The sequence below is a fragment of the Botryllus schlosseri genome, chromosome 4 (genome assembly GCF_051294905.1).
Source record: "Botryllus schlosseri isolate E-star chromosome 4, Bs_hap1, whole genome shotgun sequence".
NCBI lineage: Eukaryota > Metazoa > Chordata > Ascidiacea > Stolidobranchia > Styelidae > Botryllus > Botryllus schlosseri.
The window spans coordinates 5,610,161-5,625,249 of record NC_137239.1 but is presented as its reverse complement, the minus strand read 5'-3'; the positions used below and the strand labels follow the sequence as shown (position 1 = coordinate 5,625,249).

The window sequence follows — 15,089 nt, the reverse complement described above, 5'->3', positions numbered from 1 at the left end:
ACCCCAGAGCCACGAAGTGTTTTTCTTCAGTAGATCCCTCAGAGGCTTTGTAAGCTCAGCCAGGTTGGCTGAGAATTTCATGAGTTGATTGGTCATTCCCAGAAACCTTCTCAGTTCCGGGACGTCTGAGGGAGCGGAGAACTTGGCAATCGCCTCAACCTTTTTAGGATCCTTGCCGATGCCATCTTTACCAACAACATGTCCAAGGTATTCCAGTTTAGTCGCTGAAAAGACACATTTGTCTTTATTCAATGTAATTCCCTCATCTCGGAGTCTATCCAGTACAAGTCCGAGGGTGGTATTGTAATCCTGTGGTGAGCTAGCAATTATGATGTCATCCATGTGACATATCACATTGGGGATGCCAGCAAGCACCTGATTCATTTTCCGTTGGTAGACTTCGGGTGCGCTGGCGATACCGTATGGAAGCCTCTTGAATCTGAACCTCCCATCAGGGGTGATGAATGTAGTTAACTTACGACACTCCGGTTCAAGTTCTATTTGATAAAGGCCACTATTTGCATCCAGTTTGGTGTAAACAGTTCCTTCGGCAATCTTCCCCAGGGTGCTCTCAACTGTCGGCATAGGGTAGAGTTCCCTATCAACAGAATCATTTAGTTTCGTTAGATCCACACACAGGCGTATTTCAGAGTTTTTCTTCCGTACCACAACGATCGGTGCGCACCAGTCTGTTGGCTCGTTGACAGGCTCAATTATGTCCGCCTTTTGCAATTTATTTAGCTCAGCAGTCAAACTACCAAGCAAAGGAATGGGAACTCTGCGAGGTACTTTCAGGCTTAACGGTTTAGCATTCGCCTTCAGTTTGATAGAGTACTGTCCTTTCATTTTTCCAACTCCTTGAAAGAGTTCAGGGTAAGCTTTCATGACCTCTTCCTTAGACCGAAGCGAGGGAGTTACTGCACAGTCTACTGCACGGATGCTGACTGTACCCGGCACATCTTGCAGGAGTCCGATTTTGAATGCCCCTGGGATACCCAAGAGTAGTTTAGGCGTATCCCGGACAACGTAGACCTTTTCCACAACGGAGTTATCCTCAAACCCGAGCGTCATAGCGACATAGCCAAGGGTGGAAAGTTCCTTATTCCCTGCAGTCATCAAACGTTTGTCGGAGGGTCTGATGGATCCATATTGACGCTTGTATATGTGCAAGGGCATGACTGATACTTGTGCGCCAGTATCAACGCACCATGTAAGCAGGTCAAGGGCAACCTTGAGCTTGACAAACCAGCCAATATCTTCCGCTGGTTCCACCGTGCTAATGGTCAGCCCCTGGTGTGGGATTTCAGGCTCCATGTTAACTGTATCGGTATTGGGAGCACTATCTGCTCCAGCAACTACTTGTTATTAGAAAGTTCTTCAAGGATCTCACGACAACTGAGGTCTAAATTTACCGTGACTGGTAGCTGGGATTTGACTGTCATTTCAATCTTACGTCCATTTTAACAGGCTTGCCGAGTGCTAAATTTAATAATCAATGGAAAGCTGTATATTGATTACGAGAATATGAATTTTATTCTGCTCATGGCCCTGGAACACCCCACCCCTAAAAAATCACCCTCGAATTTTGTATTGGGATGGAGTTTGGCTTTGTGAAACAACGATGCTGTCTGGCTCCTTTCACTTGAGCTGCACTCTCGTTTTACCAGACAGAATTGCTGTGTCACAATGGAAAATTGGGGATGGTTATTGCGGTTCCTGAGCCACGAACAGAGTAAAATTTATATTTTCGTAATCAGTGCAGTAGCAGCTTTCCATTATTACCAATTCATCACGGTTAGCGCTCGGCAAGCCGGTCAAAAATGGTCGTAAATTGCCTTTGGCCAAATGAAAAGTATGATGTAAACCAGGGGCGGACAACATACGGCCCGCGGACAGTTTTCCGTCTTATATGATAATGCGGCCCGCGGCTACAGTCTGGCGAGATTCCCCGCTACTTGCTTACTACGTCTAATTTTAGTGACTGTAAGTTATTATATACATGTATGCGCACTGCGCAGCGTGCGATAGTGGAGCTTACGCTAAGTTCGTCGAAGCGGGAAGACTTGCATTATCGGCATTTACGATGTAGTCAACCCTAATATCGTTTGTGGTAATCATGGTGTTTGTCGACTGCAATGGTCATTTACACCAGGCCGATATTTCTTATTTTTGATTCCGTGGCCGCCGACATGTAGCACGGCACAGTTCTAGGATTTTGTAAGACACCGCTTATGCCCGGGGTCGCCTACTCAAAATGGGTCGCGCGCCACTTTTTAATTGTCGTAGAAGCCGCGGTCAGCATGAATTCAATATCGAGATAAAATATGCCACACAGTTGAACAACGACCCTATCTCGTCACCTACTCAGCCCTAATGAATTGATATATCGGATATATTATATCCGTATATTTGAGGTATCGGCCTTATCGAACGCCTTGAAATCTTAATTAGTGATTGCAGCGTGTGTTGATTGATCGGAGAGAAGCAGACATGGCGGCGCCTGCATGACAATGCTGTTCTCAAATCCACATTGTCTTCGTCATTATTGGCGAGAAATAGCTTTGAAGTGACATTGCAGTCGGTAAAATACATTCATTAAATACGATTTACACCTTGTATATGTGGATAAATGGGGTAATAATGTATCGATTGAGCAATCCGGCCCGCCAAGTACTTAATTTTCCTATATCCGGCCCGCCGACTGGAGAAGTTGCCCGCCCCTGATGCAAACCCAAATGCAGTGAGCCGTTCAATCTCGCTCTGTCCACACCGTTTGGGACACTATGATCTCACCACTTATAAGTCAAATCCTGTGGTGTGCACACGCCGGGCGTTCTTTTCATTTCTGATGTCATTAAATCTCCCCGTAAAATCATTATTTTAAAATATTGTGCAACACAGATAACATAGGGAAAAAATCGAAGTTCTGTAGTTGTTGAAAATAAGGACGCAAGTCGAAAATAAGGACATTTCTTAAAAATAAGGTCAGTTGAGTTTTCTAAGACCTGGCCTTTCAAAATAAGGACAAATCCTAGAAGTAAGGACGGTATGGCAACCCTGCTTATATGTTTAGGACACCGAATCTTTTGAACAGTTAACCTGGTGGTGACCCCTCGATTTGCGGTGTTTTGAAATGATGTAAATGTTATTGAACTGATACTAGTGTCTAAGCATATTGGTCGACAATGCTGTTGCGAAAATTGCATGTCATGAAACACACGAAAATGATCTGATGAGTGTCAGGTATCCTTGATATATCAAGTTCCTTCTTGAGAATTTTGAACGTTCTAGCGAGGCCAATAATACGTTCAATATGGGTACGCTTTGATGCCACTCGACTGCCCTGAATGACTTCTTTCGGATCAAGTTGACTCCTTGATTTCATGAGGTGAGGCGTATTGACAAACACTCCCTTCGTCCCAAACAAATATTGCACCATTATGCTATCCCCAGGGTGAAGCATATCAGGGTTTGATAACATTGCAGGCCTCTCCATAATTTGACGGTCTGTTGCTCTGCCTCCATATGTATCGGATACATAGCATACGAGTCCGGATGGTGAGCAGCCAATGATAGTCATTGAGGTATTACGATTTTTATAAGAAGAAAATGTTGCACTTTGCGCCAAAAGATCAGTTGGTTTTTGTATAGGAATTTCAGTTGCATCCAGGATAACTCTAGTTGTGGGAAACTATTTCTTGGAGTCAAGTGGCAATGTTTGCTTCACTGTCTCACAACTAGGCCAAACTTCCAAGTCTTTCAATTGGTAATACCAAAAATCCAGCCATGTTTTAAATATTCTTCCTGCAGTCTGCTTTGATATTCCAAACATAATGGACAGTTCAAAATCCTCTTTAGCTTGCCTCAGCTTCATTAATGCTAAAAACAGATGTTCCTCAGGATTTAATGCCAGACAGCTGTAATTCAATTCGTAGGCGGACGGGCCAAGAGTGTTAAAAAAGATTTTGAAGTGGCTGTAATTGTCGAAAGAAGTATAATATTTCACGGCTTCATCGTTCGAATAATACATCTGTAGCGGATTTAATGTTGGTTGCGTATTGCTATGAGCTATGTATTGTTCAGGGATGGCAGAATTGCTAGATTCATAGCTCTTTTCAGTATTGTTATGAGTTACCGGTACCGGTACGGTTGATTCAACAGTCTCCTCACATTGTATATCGTGCACATCCAGGAAAAAAGTACCGTGGCAGGTGAATCTTTTGCAACCGATTTAGGTGTCGACGGCGCTTTATAATATTTTATTAGGGGTCTCCTGCAAGGTCTTGCTTTCTTGAAATCAAAGAAAGACGGGACTGCATCTTGATTAAGCCTCATCAGATTACCTGTAATTCAAATAGATAATTATTATATATATAGTAGGAACTCCGGTCAGCAAATGTAAATTACATATGTTTGACTGGAATTAATAACGCTTTATGTAGCAAACTGATCGAAGTGCCTTACTTGCAGCAGGTGATATGTGATAATCCTGTTGGGTGAAATGAGCCCGGCAAACAACTGCCCCAGGACCAGGGGTCCAAAGCTTTTGTTTGCTAACAGGATCTATCCTTTTAGTAGCAATAATCCATTTTTCACGAACTAATGAATGTTTTGGGATTAAATGACTGCCACGTCTCACACAATAAGGCACACAACAACCCGGCATAATATGACTTTCGAACACTATAACGGACAATTTAAGCTGCCAGATGCCGATATTTCAGACTTGGAGGACGGATTCTAGGTGGATCAGTGCCTGATCATTGTTTTAATTTATATTTTCGGAATCGGTACAACAGTAGCTTTCGATCAAGACCAGATTCAGTAATTTCAGCGCTCGGGAAGATAGCTTTTGGATTGCCAGAAATCCTACAGTCGCTTACGCAAAACAATTCTCCACTCCAGCCTCGGCGAAGCGGAACGAAGATGCAAAATCGGTCGTTGCCGTTCCATGTTTAATTTCTATACTCTGACCGACGATAGGTGAGTCTACGATGTTTGGACTCGCTCCCGCCGACGATATCTGTTTCGGATCATCGCGTGTGGTGGGAAATGACATCCCCGGTCCAACCGGGTAAGAAGCTCTTGAGTAGAGCCGCCGCTACCCGGCAGAGGTGCCTAGAACAATTCCGACAGCGAAGGAATTGGGTCTGGTGAAGAGTCTAAACTCAAATGACTACTCACGAACGTTTGGGGTGGGGAGGGAGTAAAATCCCTGGGGTGGGAGACCACAATTTTTGGGTTTGGTGTGGTGAGACGATCTAGGGACTGGTTGCTACTCCCGGCAGTCAGAATCCAGGCACAGGCAGCGGGTAAGGCCCCAGCGACTGGCTTACGGACCGGGAATCGGCTAATAAGTATCGGGGACGGGGTTTGAGGCGCAGAAGAATTTGATGGCGTTGCGACTGTTGGCGAGTCACATGGCCCAGAGGGGGTAGTCGAAGATGAAGAATTGCGAGTGTGAGAGAAGGGATAGAGTTAGAACTATTCGTGACCATGCCCGGGAAAGTACGGTTACCCATGAAGCGGCTTCCGATGAAAATGAGAGATTGGTCACGGGTGAGAGAGGGTTCGGTATAGTACCGGGAAAGGACGTTGCAGAGTTTTCCGCTGCGTCAACGGCAAAGCGGACTTTAGAACGCGAAGAAAGGGGGTAGATTCCGTCGAGTCGCGCAGCAATCGTAGACGTCGAAGGAGAAGAGTTACTGGAAGCAGGCACGGCTCCCTGGGCGCGGCAGGGGGTCCAATAGTTCTTCGCAGAGATCATGTCTGACTGCGCAAGAATTCTCCATTGGTCACACCTGCTGCACACGACATCGTAATTTAGCGAGATTTTTGCGATGTCTTGCCTTGCCAATATATGATAGGATTACCATACGTCCTCTTTTAAGAGGATTTGTCCTCTTGTTTGACTTTTTTGAAAGTGTCCTCGGAGGACGCCCCTTTGCCCTCTTTATTGAGATTTTGTCCTCTTTTTTGAAAATTTGGGTCATATTTATAGCAAAATGCGAGTGATATGCCGTAAATTAGCACAGAAGTGACGCTCCGGCGGGTATTTCGGAGGGAAAAACGGTGATATGAGCTCTGAGCGAGAAGATGACCTTTTTTTTAGTCAACCACCTAGCAATGTGAAGAGAAAAATTCACCGGTTTTGAGAATTCTCCTTCGGTTTTGCAAGTCTCAAATTTCTGAAAAAGTGTCCTCTTTTTAGATTTCCAAAATATGGTAAGCCTAATATATGACAACGAAGCGAGTTTAGCGTTTTGTACAGGAAGCCCTGCTTGTTTCAACCGTATTTACTCTCCTTCCTAGACATATGTCATCTTTCCACTGAGGGAGATTTTTATATTATGAAGTATTTGCGCGTTCACGATTTCACATATATAACTTAACATATTATTATCGCAGGCGAATTGCCCTGCGTTCTGTGAATATCGTGTGAATGCGCTAGGTTTCTTTATCGTCGCAACTAATGTTACGTTGTCCGACTGCCATATATGGTGCCAACAATATATATTTACGGTCCACCAGCATTTATTTGTACCAACATCCTGCTCACGAAATCAGCTGTAAAGATAATTGTAATCCTGTTGTAATCCCTTACCATATCTTTTACTCGTTTACCTCTGTTTACTCAATTTACTCAGTTGTTTCAAATGACACACCAGCAAACTATTGCTTCTCGGATATCCCTTTAAGAACAGTATCCAATAACGCTTGCAACAATTTCTAGTTGTCCAATTAATGACTAATTCGGTGTTGGTGAACCATATTCACAAATCATGTTGACACGGCGGTGTGAACCGATTGTGTAACTGAAACACGCCAGTGTCAAATCGTAGAAGATCAACTTTGTCCAATCTGCGGCCGTGCATGACCAATTGTGCGGCCTCCCAATTGAAGGGAATGCCATTCTTGGAAAATCTCAAAACGATATTTCAAAATGAAAATTGAACCTACCTGCCCGAAACTTGGACCCGGTTCATTCGGTCTCGCTGGAGAGCCACGGCATTGCTGTAGCGCAGCGGTTCTCAAACCTATTTCCATATCCCCCATTGATGACAGTGAACAATTTCACGTCCCCTTATCGCAATATCCCATAAAATATTTATAAGAGCAACCGTAATATTCGCAATCCCGACGCTAGTTTATAGCATGAAAAGTTCGAACTGTCGCGAGACGTCTCACATGTGTCATTCGGACTATACAAGATGCACTAATTCCGAGCTGGAGGTAAATAATTCTGAGTAGCGCAGATTTCAGTAGAATAGTTTGTCAATAATAATTATATACAATGGTAGCACGTAGCGCATAAAGATATTTTAACGATATTGATGTCTAATCCCCTCTACTTCGCTTCGCTTCAACGTACCTGACCACAAGTTAAAACAATCACCAATGGTGCGGGACGCACGGCCTTCAAACTTGGGACGAAACGAGGGACAAACATTTTTCTCTACGGCTCGCATGTGTTCGGTAAGAGAAGAATTCAATTGATTACTTCTTGGGCTGCTATGAAATGCGCTTCTTCAGAGTGGCATTCTAGGAAATGTGTCCTAATCGAGTATGCTCGGAGTAGCTACGTTGTAAGTTACTTCAGTTCGAATCCTTGATTCTTTGATTCATAAAGCATATTATTTTATCTGGCATATGGCTGTAATGACTCAAGTCATAAGTCATGACTGGAGTAACGATTCTCTGGTGACTCGACTTGACTCGATTCATTTTCTTAAAAGTATAAAAAATGACTCGTCTTGACTCGAGTCAATTTGTGCATTGAATCGATTTGTACTCGAGTAACAAGTCATATGACTCGAGATTGTGTCTAGCAAAGCAGTCATTTCATTGTAATTTCGAAGAATGGCAAAGTAAACACACTTTTATTATTTCGTTTATAAATACTGGTACTTGAAATTGCTACCAGAAACTGTTAACAGTGAGGAAGATCATTATATTATGAATGCATATCATTCGATATCACCGAGCAGAGTTTAAAAAGTGGGTTTCACATTAACTCGGAACTGAACAGTCAACACAATGACTTGGACTCGGACTCATATCAAAACATTATGGCTCATGCTCGACACTCTTCTCCGTGACTTGGACTTGACTCGGCGGTGAATTGAAACTGACTCGACTTATTCAAAACTATAAAAGCGAGATTGACTTGTGACTCGGAGCATTTTGACTTGGTTACACTCTGGCATAATTTTATATGGAAATATCTTATTTCTCCATAACTTTCGGTTTTCTGCTCACTCTGCACAGATGCGTGACAGACTGGCCATAAACAGCATCAGCTAACTATTACATGCATTCGGTTGCTCTTTATTGTGGCGCCCCCTTTAGATGCTTTCACGACCCCAAAAGAGGTGTCCCACAGTTTGAGAACCACAGCTGCAGCGGATTACATCTTCATTCCACGAAATAAACTCAGTGTGTATTTTATCATAAGATATTTTAAACTGTTAAAGATCAGAAGGATTTCATCAAGGCTGACCACTAGATTAGGGGTGGCCAACCAATTGCCCAACACAACCAAAGTTCCGGAAGAAGCAGGAAAACAGCAAATAATGGTCTTAGGCTGGTTGAACCGATATTATCCTCCGAAAAACTCACTTGCTTTGGAGAAGAGAGAGATGTATCTTATCGTCGCAGATAATTCACATTCGGAATACAAATTTCACAATAAACATAAAGACTGGGTGAATGTAGTACGCAAAATACAGGTCATGACGGAATCGTTGTATAAAATGCATATTCGTGTGTTATGCTTTTTATCCAATCATAACCGCATCAATGCAATTGAACTAACGTTTGACCTAATACTTTCTACTACAGTCTATGCCAACTGTTGGTGTGATTTCTAATCAATTTTAAAGCTCTTGGGAAATAACTTTGGGCAGACGTCACTATTATCTCTATCTAGTCCTGGACTATATACAGTTCAGCCTATATGCCACATGATGTCATACACTGCTGTTTGTAATATTTTTTCGGTCAACGAATAGAAACACAAGTATATATATAAAAAATAGCTTATTGACCAACTGTGGATTATTTCCAATACTGAACGGAGTCGAACAGAAAAATTAACGATTTTAAAATATGGAATATATACAAGAGAAAATCAGTAAACATCTATGCGGTATACTAGAATATACGAGAAGGTACGTGCAGTTTGATAGAAGTGTTTTTGCTGATTAACTGGAAGGTCAACGGTCTCCCCAGTCGTCGATCGAGTAGTAATAGTGTTCATCCTCTGTTTCTCCCGTGTAAGGATTGTTGGGGCCAGTGAAAGTCGGGTTGGAATATGCACTGTAACGAACAAGGAAAGGGAGCATATAACACCGTGATATCACCACCATGAGTACACTAATTTCTCAAAAAGAAGAAAAGCATAGGGTTTAATTGAAAACCAGAATACGTTAGGTTTAGTCTCCATACCTTCCTTGTACTTTGTTATTGATGTGCCGTGGGTAGGTGATGGAATTTAGATAATTGCAGTAAATGAAAGCCACTCATGTTTAAAGCAATTAAAGGAGTAACACGCACGGAGGGACCATGGCCATCGTAAATCATTTCGACAATTACCACATGCGACGCTAAGATAACCTTCACGCAAAACATGAATTTGCCATGCTTATTTGTATCCGCTAAATACTTAGCGTCACTTTAAACATAATTGCCGATGGTTAACTACGTCAAGCCTTGCGGTTATCGCAGCCATAGGGTAAGCTTGTTTCATTTTTTTGTATATCATTATTAATTGACATTTGAAATTTGGCGTTCACCCCTATATTTACCGATCGACATCGATCTACGATCTAAATAACGAGAATAAATCTGCGCCTATAAGACATTATCTTGAAAGGACCGTATAAGCCAGACATTGCCTTCAGAACTGATTCATCCTTTTATTGAATATAAACGAAGCGTGGATACTGTTCGGATACAAGTGTCACCGTGGAACCTCAAGATACCAGGTAGGTTGTACCTAATAATTCAACATCACGGAGTTGGTTTGTGTTGTACTTCGACACTAAACTGGTATTGAGGTTATAGTATTAGAGTCGATGTGAAGTCTGATGTTGTAGAATTACCAATGACATAACTTGCGATTTGATAACGAAAAATATGACTTGATATTTCTAAGTGATATTTTACTATCGTTTCAACTTACTGTAAAAGCAGGTTATTGGCCCACAGAGCAAGTGTATGCGAATGAATTACAATGTATGGTGATCTTAAAAGAGAAACTACTATGCGTTCTTCGAGTTTTTACCAGCAAATTGTACCAGAATATTTGGATAGGATGGATTCGAAACTGCATATTAATTTGTTGACTTACCTATTAGCGTTTCGGATCGTTTCAGCATAATATTGACTTGGGTCCCTGGCGACTCTGTCAGTCACAGAACTAAATCTGCCTGATATTGAGTTTCCCACATCATCGTTTCGTAAAACAGTTATAATGAGAATGAAAAGACCTGTTAAAAGAGGTCATTGAGAAGATGATATAGAGACATTTATTACTTGTTGGGTAGAATTAAGTGGTCAAGTGCTACGTTCGGCATCGGTTACAGCAGGGGTGCTAGACAAACATCTTGCTCGCGGCTTCATTCAACATCTTAATTAATTTGCGGACCGCACTGTATATATATAATTCGGATTGTAAACCAAAATGCAATATTGGTATTTGATTATGTACTGAGGATATGGACATAATATATGCTTATTTATAACAAACCAACCATTGATTTGATGATATTATACACGCGTCAGAAACAGTGGAGAGTCAACCTCTTGAGCTGGTCACACTCAATAACCAATTTTCAAAACTAGGGAGGAAGGTTTGTTGTCCCGATTCTTAGAACAGGATGGTGATTTGAATCTGTGAGCAGTAATCTGTAAACAGCTTTGTTGATTCTACTTTTGCTTCGACTCCAGGACACACAAAGCTGGCAGCGTCATAACCACGTTAGCTTAAAATGCGCTCCCACTAAAATACATAGATTTTATAAATATAAATACTTTTGAACATATAGAGAACGAATCTACCTATCACTCGCGCGAATCGGTTTCTCCAAGTACAGTACTGAAACTAATGAACTTGCTGGAGTGGACAATGTAAAATTACACCCGTGATCTGGAAGTCATTCCCGTTTTGACTTTCTGTGATATTTAGCAGTTGAAAGGGTGAGGTCGGACTATCGAGTCAGCAATGAAATAATGCTAAATATATGAATACAACATATAATCATCGTGTTGAAATATAATACGGAATTTTTATTCGGGTTCCTGCAGTAATTAGATTTTCAGTACGCATTTTATCAATATTTTTAAAACGTTACTCGAGCCTTTCGCGGGCCGTGTCGATTGTCGAGTCGACTTTCCGACTTTTAGACCAGTGGTTCTCAACCTTTTTTGACACGCGCCCCCCTTGGAGGTGGTGAAAAAAATCGCGCCCCCTGACCCCCCTTGCATTTATCGTCATGTCAAAGAGAGCACATCATCTAATACAGAGGTGGGCAACGTTTTTGATAATCATGGCCGCATTTCGATTGCTTATGTAGCGTAAGGCCGCATTCCAGGGCATGGCCGCAATGAACGATCTGGATGCAAAATTCCTATGGTAAACTGTCCAGTGTCCATATCCATTCCCGGTGAACTCCGGACTATTCTGCTTTTCACAATGGCCTATTGTACGCACCGAAATCGCGAGTGGCAATGTTATGGATAGTTGCCGGGAGGTGCATATTGTCGCGCTGAGCGCGAAAATTTTTCAGGGCCGCGAACGTTGTTATTTCTTGCCGGCTCAGATTAAGAAGGGCGCTACTGCATTAAAATCGAAAAATGAAGTCTTATTGAATTGCGCGGAGGGCGAAGAAATTTCAAGATTAATTAATATCTCTCGAAAATGCGGGAGTGAATTCGTAATTGCAATTTGCATGTCTACGGCCGCCAACACATACTAATTGAATTAGGCGTCGACGGCCGCTCAAATTCCCTTCTACGGCCGCAGGCTGCCCACCCCTGATCTAATAATATACATAAGGTATATCTTACGCCAATTTTGAATCTGCATTCCAGTTGTTGAGTCTGACAAATTTCTCCAAACTTGTTTGAAAATAACAAAAAAACATTGAACAAGACTAATCCTGATGCTGGTAGTGAGTACAGAGAGCAAGGCGTCGTTCTGTCCTGCCTGGCTAAATTTGATCAGTTTTGGAAATTAATTAAATTGTGTTGATTTATAGCCTAATTGAGGGCGAAACCGGGCAACCTATGTTGCATCTAAGTCTGTCTTCGGCAGTGCAGTTCGCAAGCTACTAACAAGAGCTGCCCAGCGCGACAAGCTTTAGGCTACTGTCAAAGCTATGAAGCAATGAATGACTTACACGTGGGAATTGCTCTCTATATCTCCAAAGAATTTCAAAAATTTGCTCAAATGAAGTTGAAATCAGACTATTCTCCGTTGAGCGCGGTTGCTAGAGTTTGTATTTTGCAAGCTTTCTTAAATATGGAATAAATTTCATCTTCATTAATCGTCTTCTCATAATGGATGTGAAACACATGTTCAGACACGTACAATTTATACTGACTTCGTCAATTTCTCGCGCCCCCCTATACTGACTTCGTCAATTTCTCGCCCCCCCCCCTGATAGCCTCCCGCGTCCCCCGAGGGGGGCGCGCCCCCTACGTTGAGAACCCCTGTTTTAGACGAAGATGCTTCAATGTGTGTAATTTGGCTTGAATATAAGTCTGTCATTAAGCCATTGCTAATTAGATATTCAGTTCATCTTATAATAATATCTATTATGTAATTAAAATTGGACAGTAATCATATCGCATACGTTCCGGGGAAATGCATTCGTTACGACGTAGACCTGTATTATAGCAATCCGTGGGACCATGTGCGTGCAAGTTTCTGATATTAGCTACTGATAATTTGCTGAGAAACACGTTGTTCCTTACCTTGCAAGGATGTGGATATGGTTAATATATAAGCGAACGCTATAAAAGTATTTTCGTTTCTGGCAGCCACCATGAGGAATCCGAACACCAAAGATACACCCAGGTTGAAAACGATCGTAAAATTAGTCAAAAGTCTCCTCTTTTGTGATTGTCGGGTACTCTTCCAATACGTTCCCTGAAATTATATATTCACCACCAGTTGAAATAAGGAATCCTTCACAATGTTTAAAATACAGACTTACGTGTTCAGATTCCTTTGTCGTGCACAAATAATAAGTCAGCACAATATACACAGCAAGGTTGAAGAATATCATCAATGCCGTCGGTATTATGGCGAGATACAATACTTTTTCCGGATCCATCCAGCATCTGAAAATATATTCGTAAAATATAATTCTCTATCTTGAAAGTCATATTTATTTACAATAGGTTTGGCCCATACCGATGGAAATAGGTACATAAAGGAAACAGCAGAGTTATTATTTTCATTTTTGTGGTAGTAAATATAAACAGAAATCTTATCTGCTATGACTCAAGCTTAAGACCCACCATACCATCTTCATTTCACAAACAAGCTTGTGAGTATGTTGATTACACGTTGAGCAGTATATATTGGATTCGAACGAGTTTTTACGAATTTCAATATACGCCATTACGAAATGTGCGTCTCTGCGTAGCAAGGGTTAGCGATTGGAATGGAGGCAATGATGAGAAAGTTAAGATGGTATTCATGTCAATCAAATATTGTCGAGTACATTCAATTTGGTTTATAGATGCTGGTAAATATTGATATGGCTGAAGGGTTTTTCATTATTTGTGTGTACGATCCGAAGTGATCTTGACCAACGAAGTCCAACCTTAGTTTGTTTCAGTTACGATTACAATTAACAATCGACACAGCACGGTTCGCTTGATTTCATATAATGTAGCATGATCTATGTATGCCAGTGGTCGGGAGCTATGGCTCGCGAGCCATATATGACTCTTTTGCGTATAAGATATGGCTCTTTCACATATTTTTAAATTTGTACTTTTTATCGAAATTGCAGCAACCTGATAGTAAGTTGTCTTAATGGCCGAAATATTTATTCTCTTTGCAGCTAAACATGTATTTAAGAGGTTAAGGCAGTGGCGTATCCAGGTTTAAGGGCTCGGACTCCTCTACAAAATCTTCAAATGTAAGTTGCTGTAGCGCCAGCAACGAATATCCCTCGCGAATTCGATGTACCAGACATCGAGCGCTGCGTAATCTTAGATTGCACCATACGTTGGTTGATCATGAGAATAGCAGACATGGGGACGCCTATGACTATAGTTTTCAAATACCCCTTGTCTTCCTGATTTACGCCGAGAAATGAACTGCCTTGGAAAGGACATTCCAATTACACATTCAAATTACAAGTATCACCTCGCTATCCGCGTCCAAATTCATAAGGATATTTCTAGTACTGCCGATAAAATGTAGGCCTGTTGCGCAACATTTATGTTACCGCCGAATTAAGAAATCGATCAATATTTAGATTTTCGGAAACAGTGCTTTAGTTTTACTAGCTAGATCAAGGGTGGCCAACCTTTCCGGCCAAAGTGCCGCATGAGATGTACGAACCATTGCGTGCGCTACTTGAATGTTGATGACCTTTCTTAGTCTTCCGATAGTAGCGAACCGAATTAAGGAAAGTTGAATACAAGTCTTATATTACTACGCTTAAAAATAGATAACAAATATGTCACGAAAACTCTGTGTTCAACTGTGCAGTGTGGATTCATGTCCTGGTCGCCAGAATCGCGAACTTATTCAAAGGTATAGTGAATGAATTCGATCAATAAAAATGTTGTTTCCATATATTGGGGGTCGCCTCCCACTGGGCTTATTTGGCAAGGGCTTGATTATTCGGCGTTTAGACACAGCAATATCGAAGGTTTCGATGAACATGACTCTATCATTTTGTGCAAATGCTTTATCGCCGACGATCTCGCTGCGAGCGCACAAGCGAAGTCTCATGTGTTTGACGACACGTTATCTCCTAATTACGAATATAAATGGACTCAATTCTGTAAATCACACGTATTTATAATTTTAAAAAGGGGGATCAAATACTAAATGCAAGAAT

General features: G+C 41.6%; 1 protein-coding gene across 1 annotated transcript in view; it reads right to left on the bottom strand.

Moving 5' to 3' along the window:
• Positions 1-8,972: 8,972 nt before the first annotated feature.
• The window catches only part of LOC145436912 (adhesion G-protein coupled receptor G7-like), an 83,530-nt gene continuing 77,413 nt past the window's right edge, over positions 8,973-15,089 (bottom strand). Inside the window, exons 18-21 of the mRNA XM_080314101.1 lie at positions 13,221-13,347; positions 12,979-13,153; positions 10,352-10,490; positions 8,973-9,318 (exon numbers count right to left, since the gene is read on the bottom strand). Coding sequence (XP_080170227.1) covers positions 9,216-9,318; positions 10,352-10,490; positions 12,979-13,153; positions 13,221-13,347 — 544 coding nt within the window. The 3' untranslated portion in view covers positions 8,973-9,215. The remainder of the gene's footprint in view (positions 9,319-10,351; positions 10,491-12,978; positions 13,154-13,220; positions 13,348-15,089) is intronic.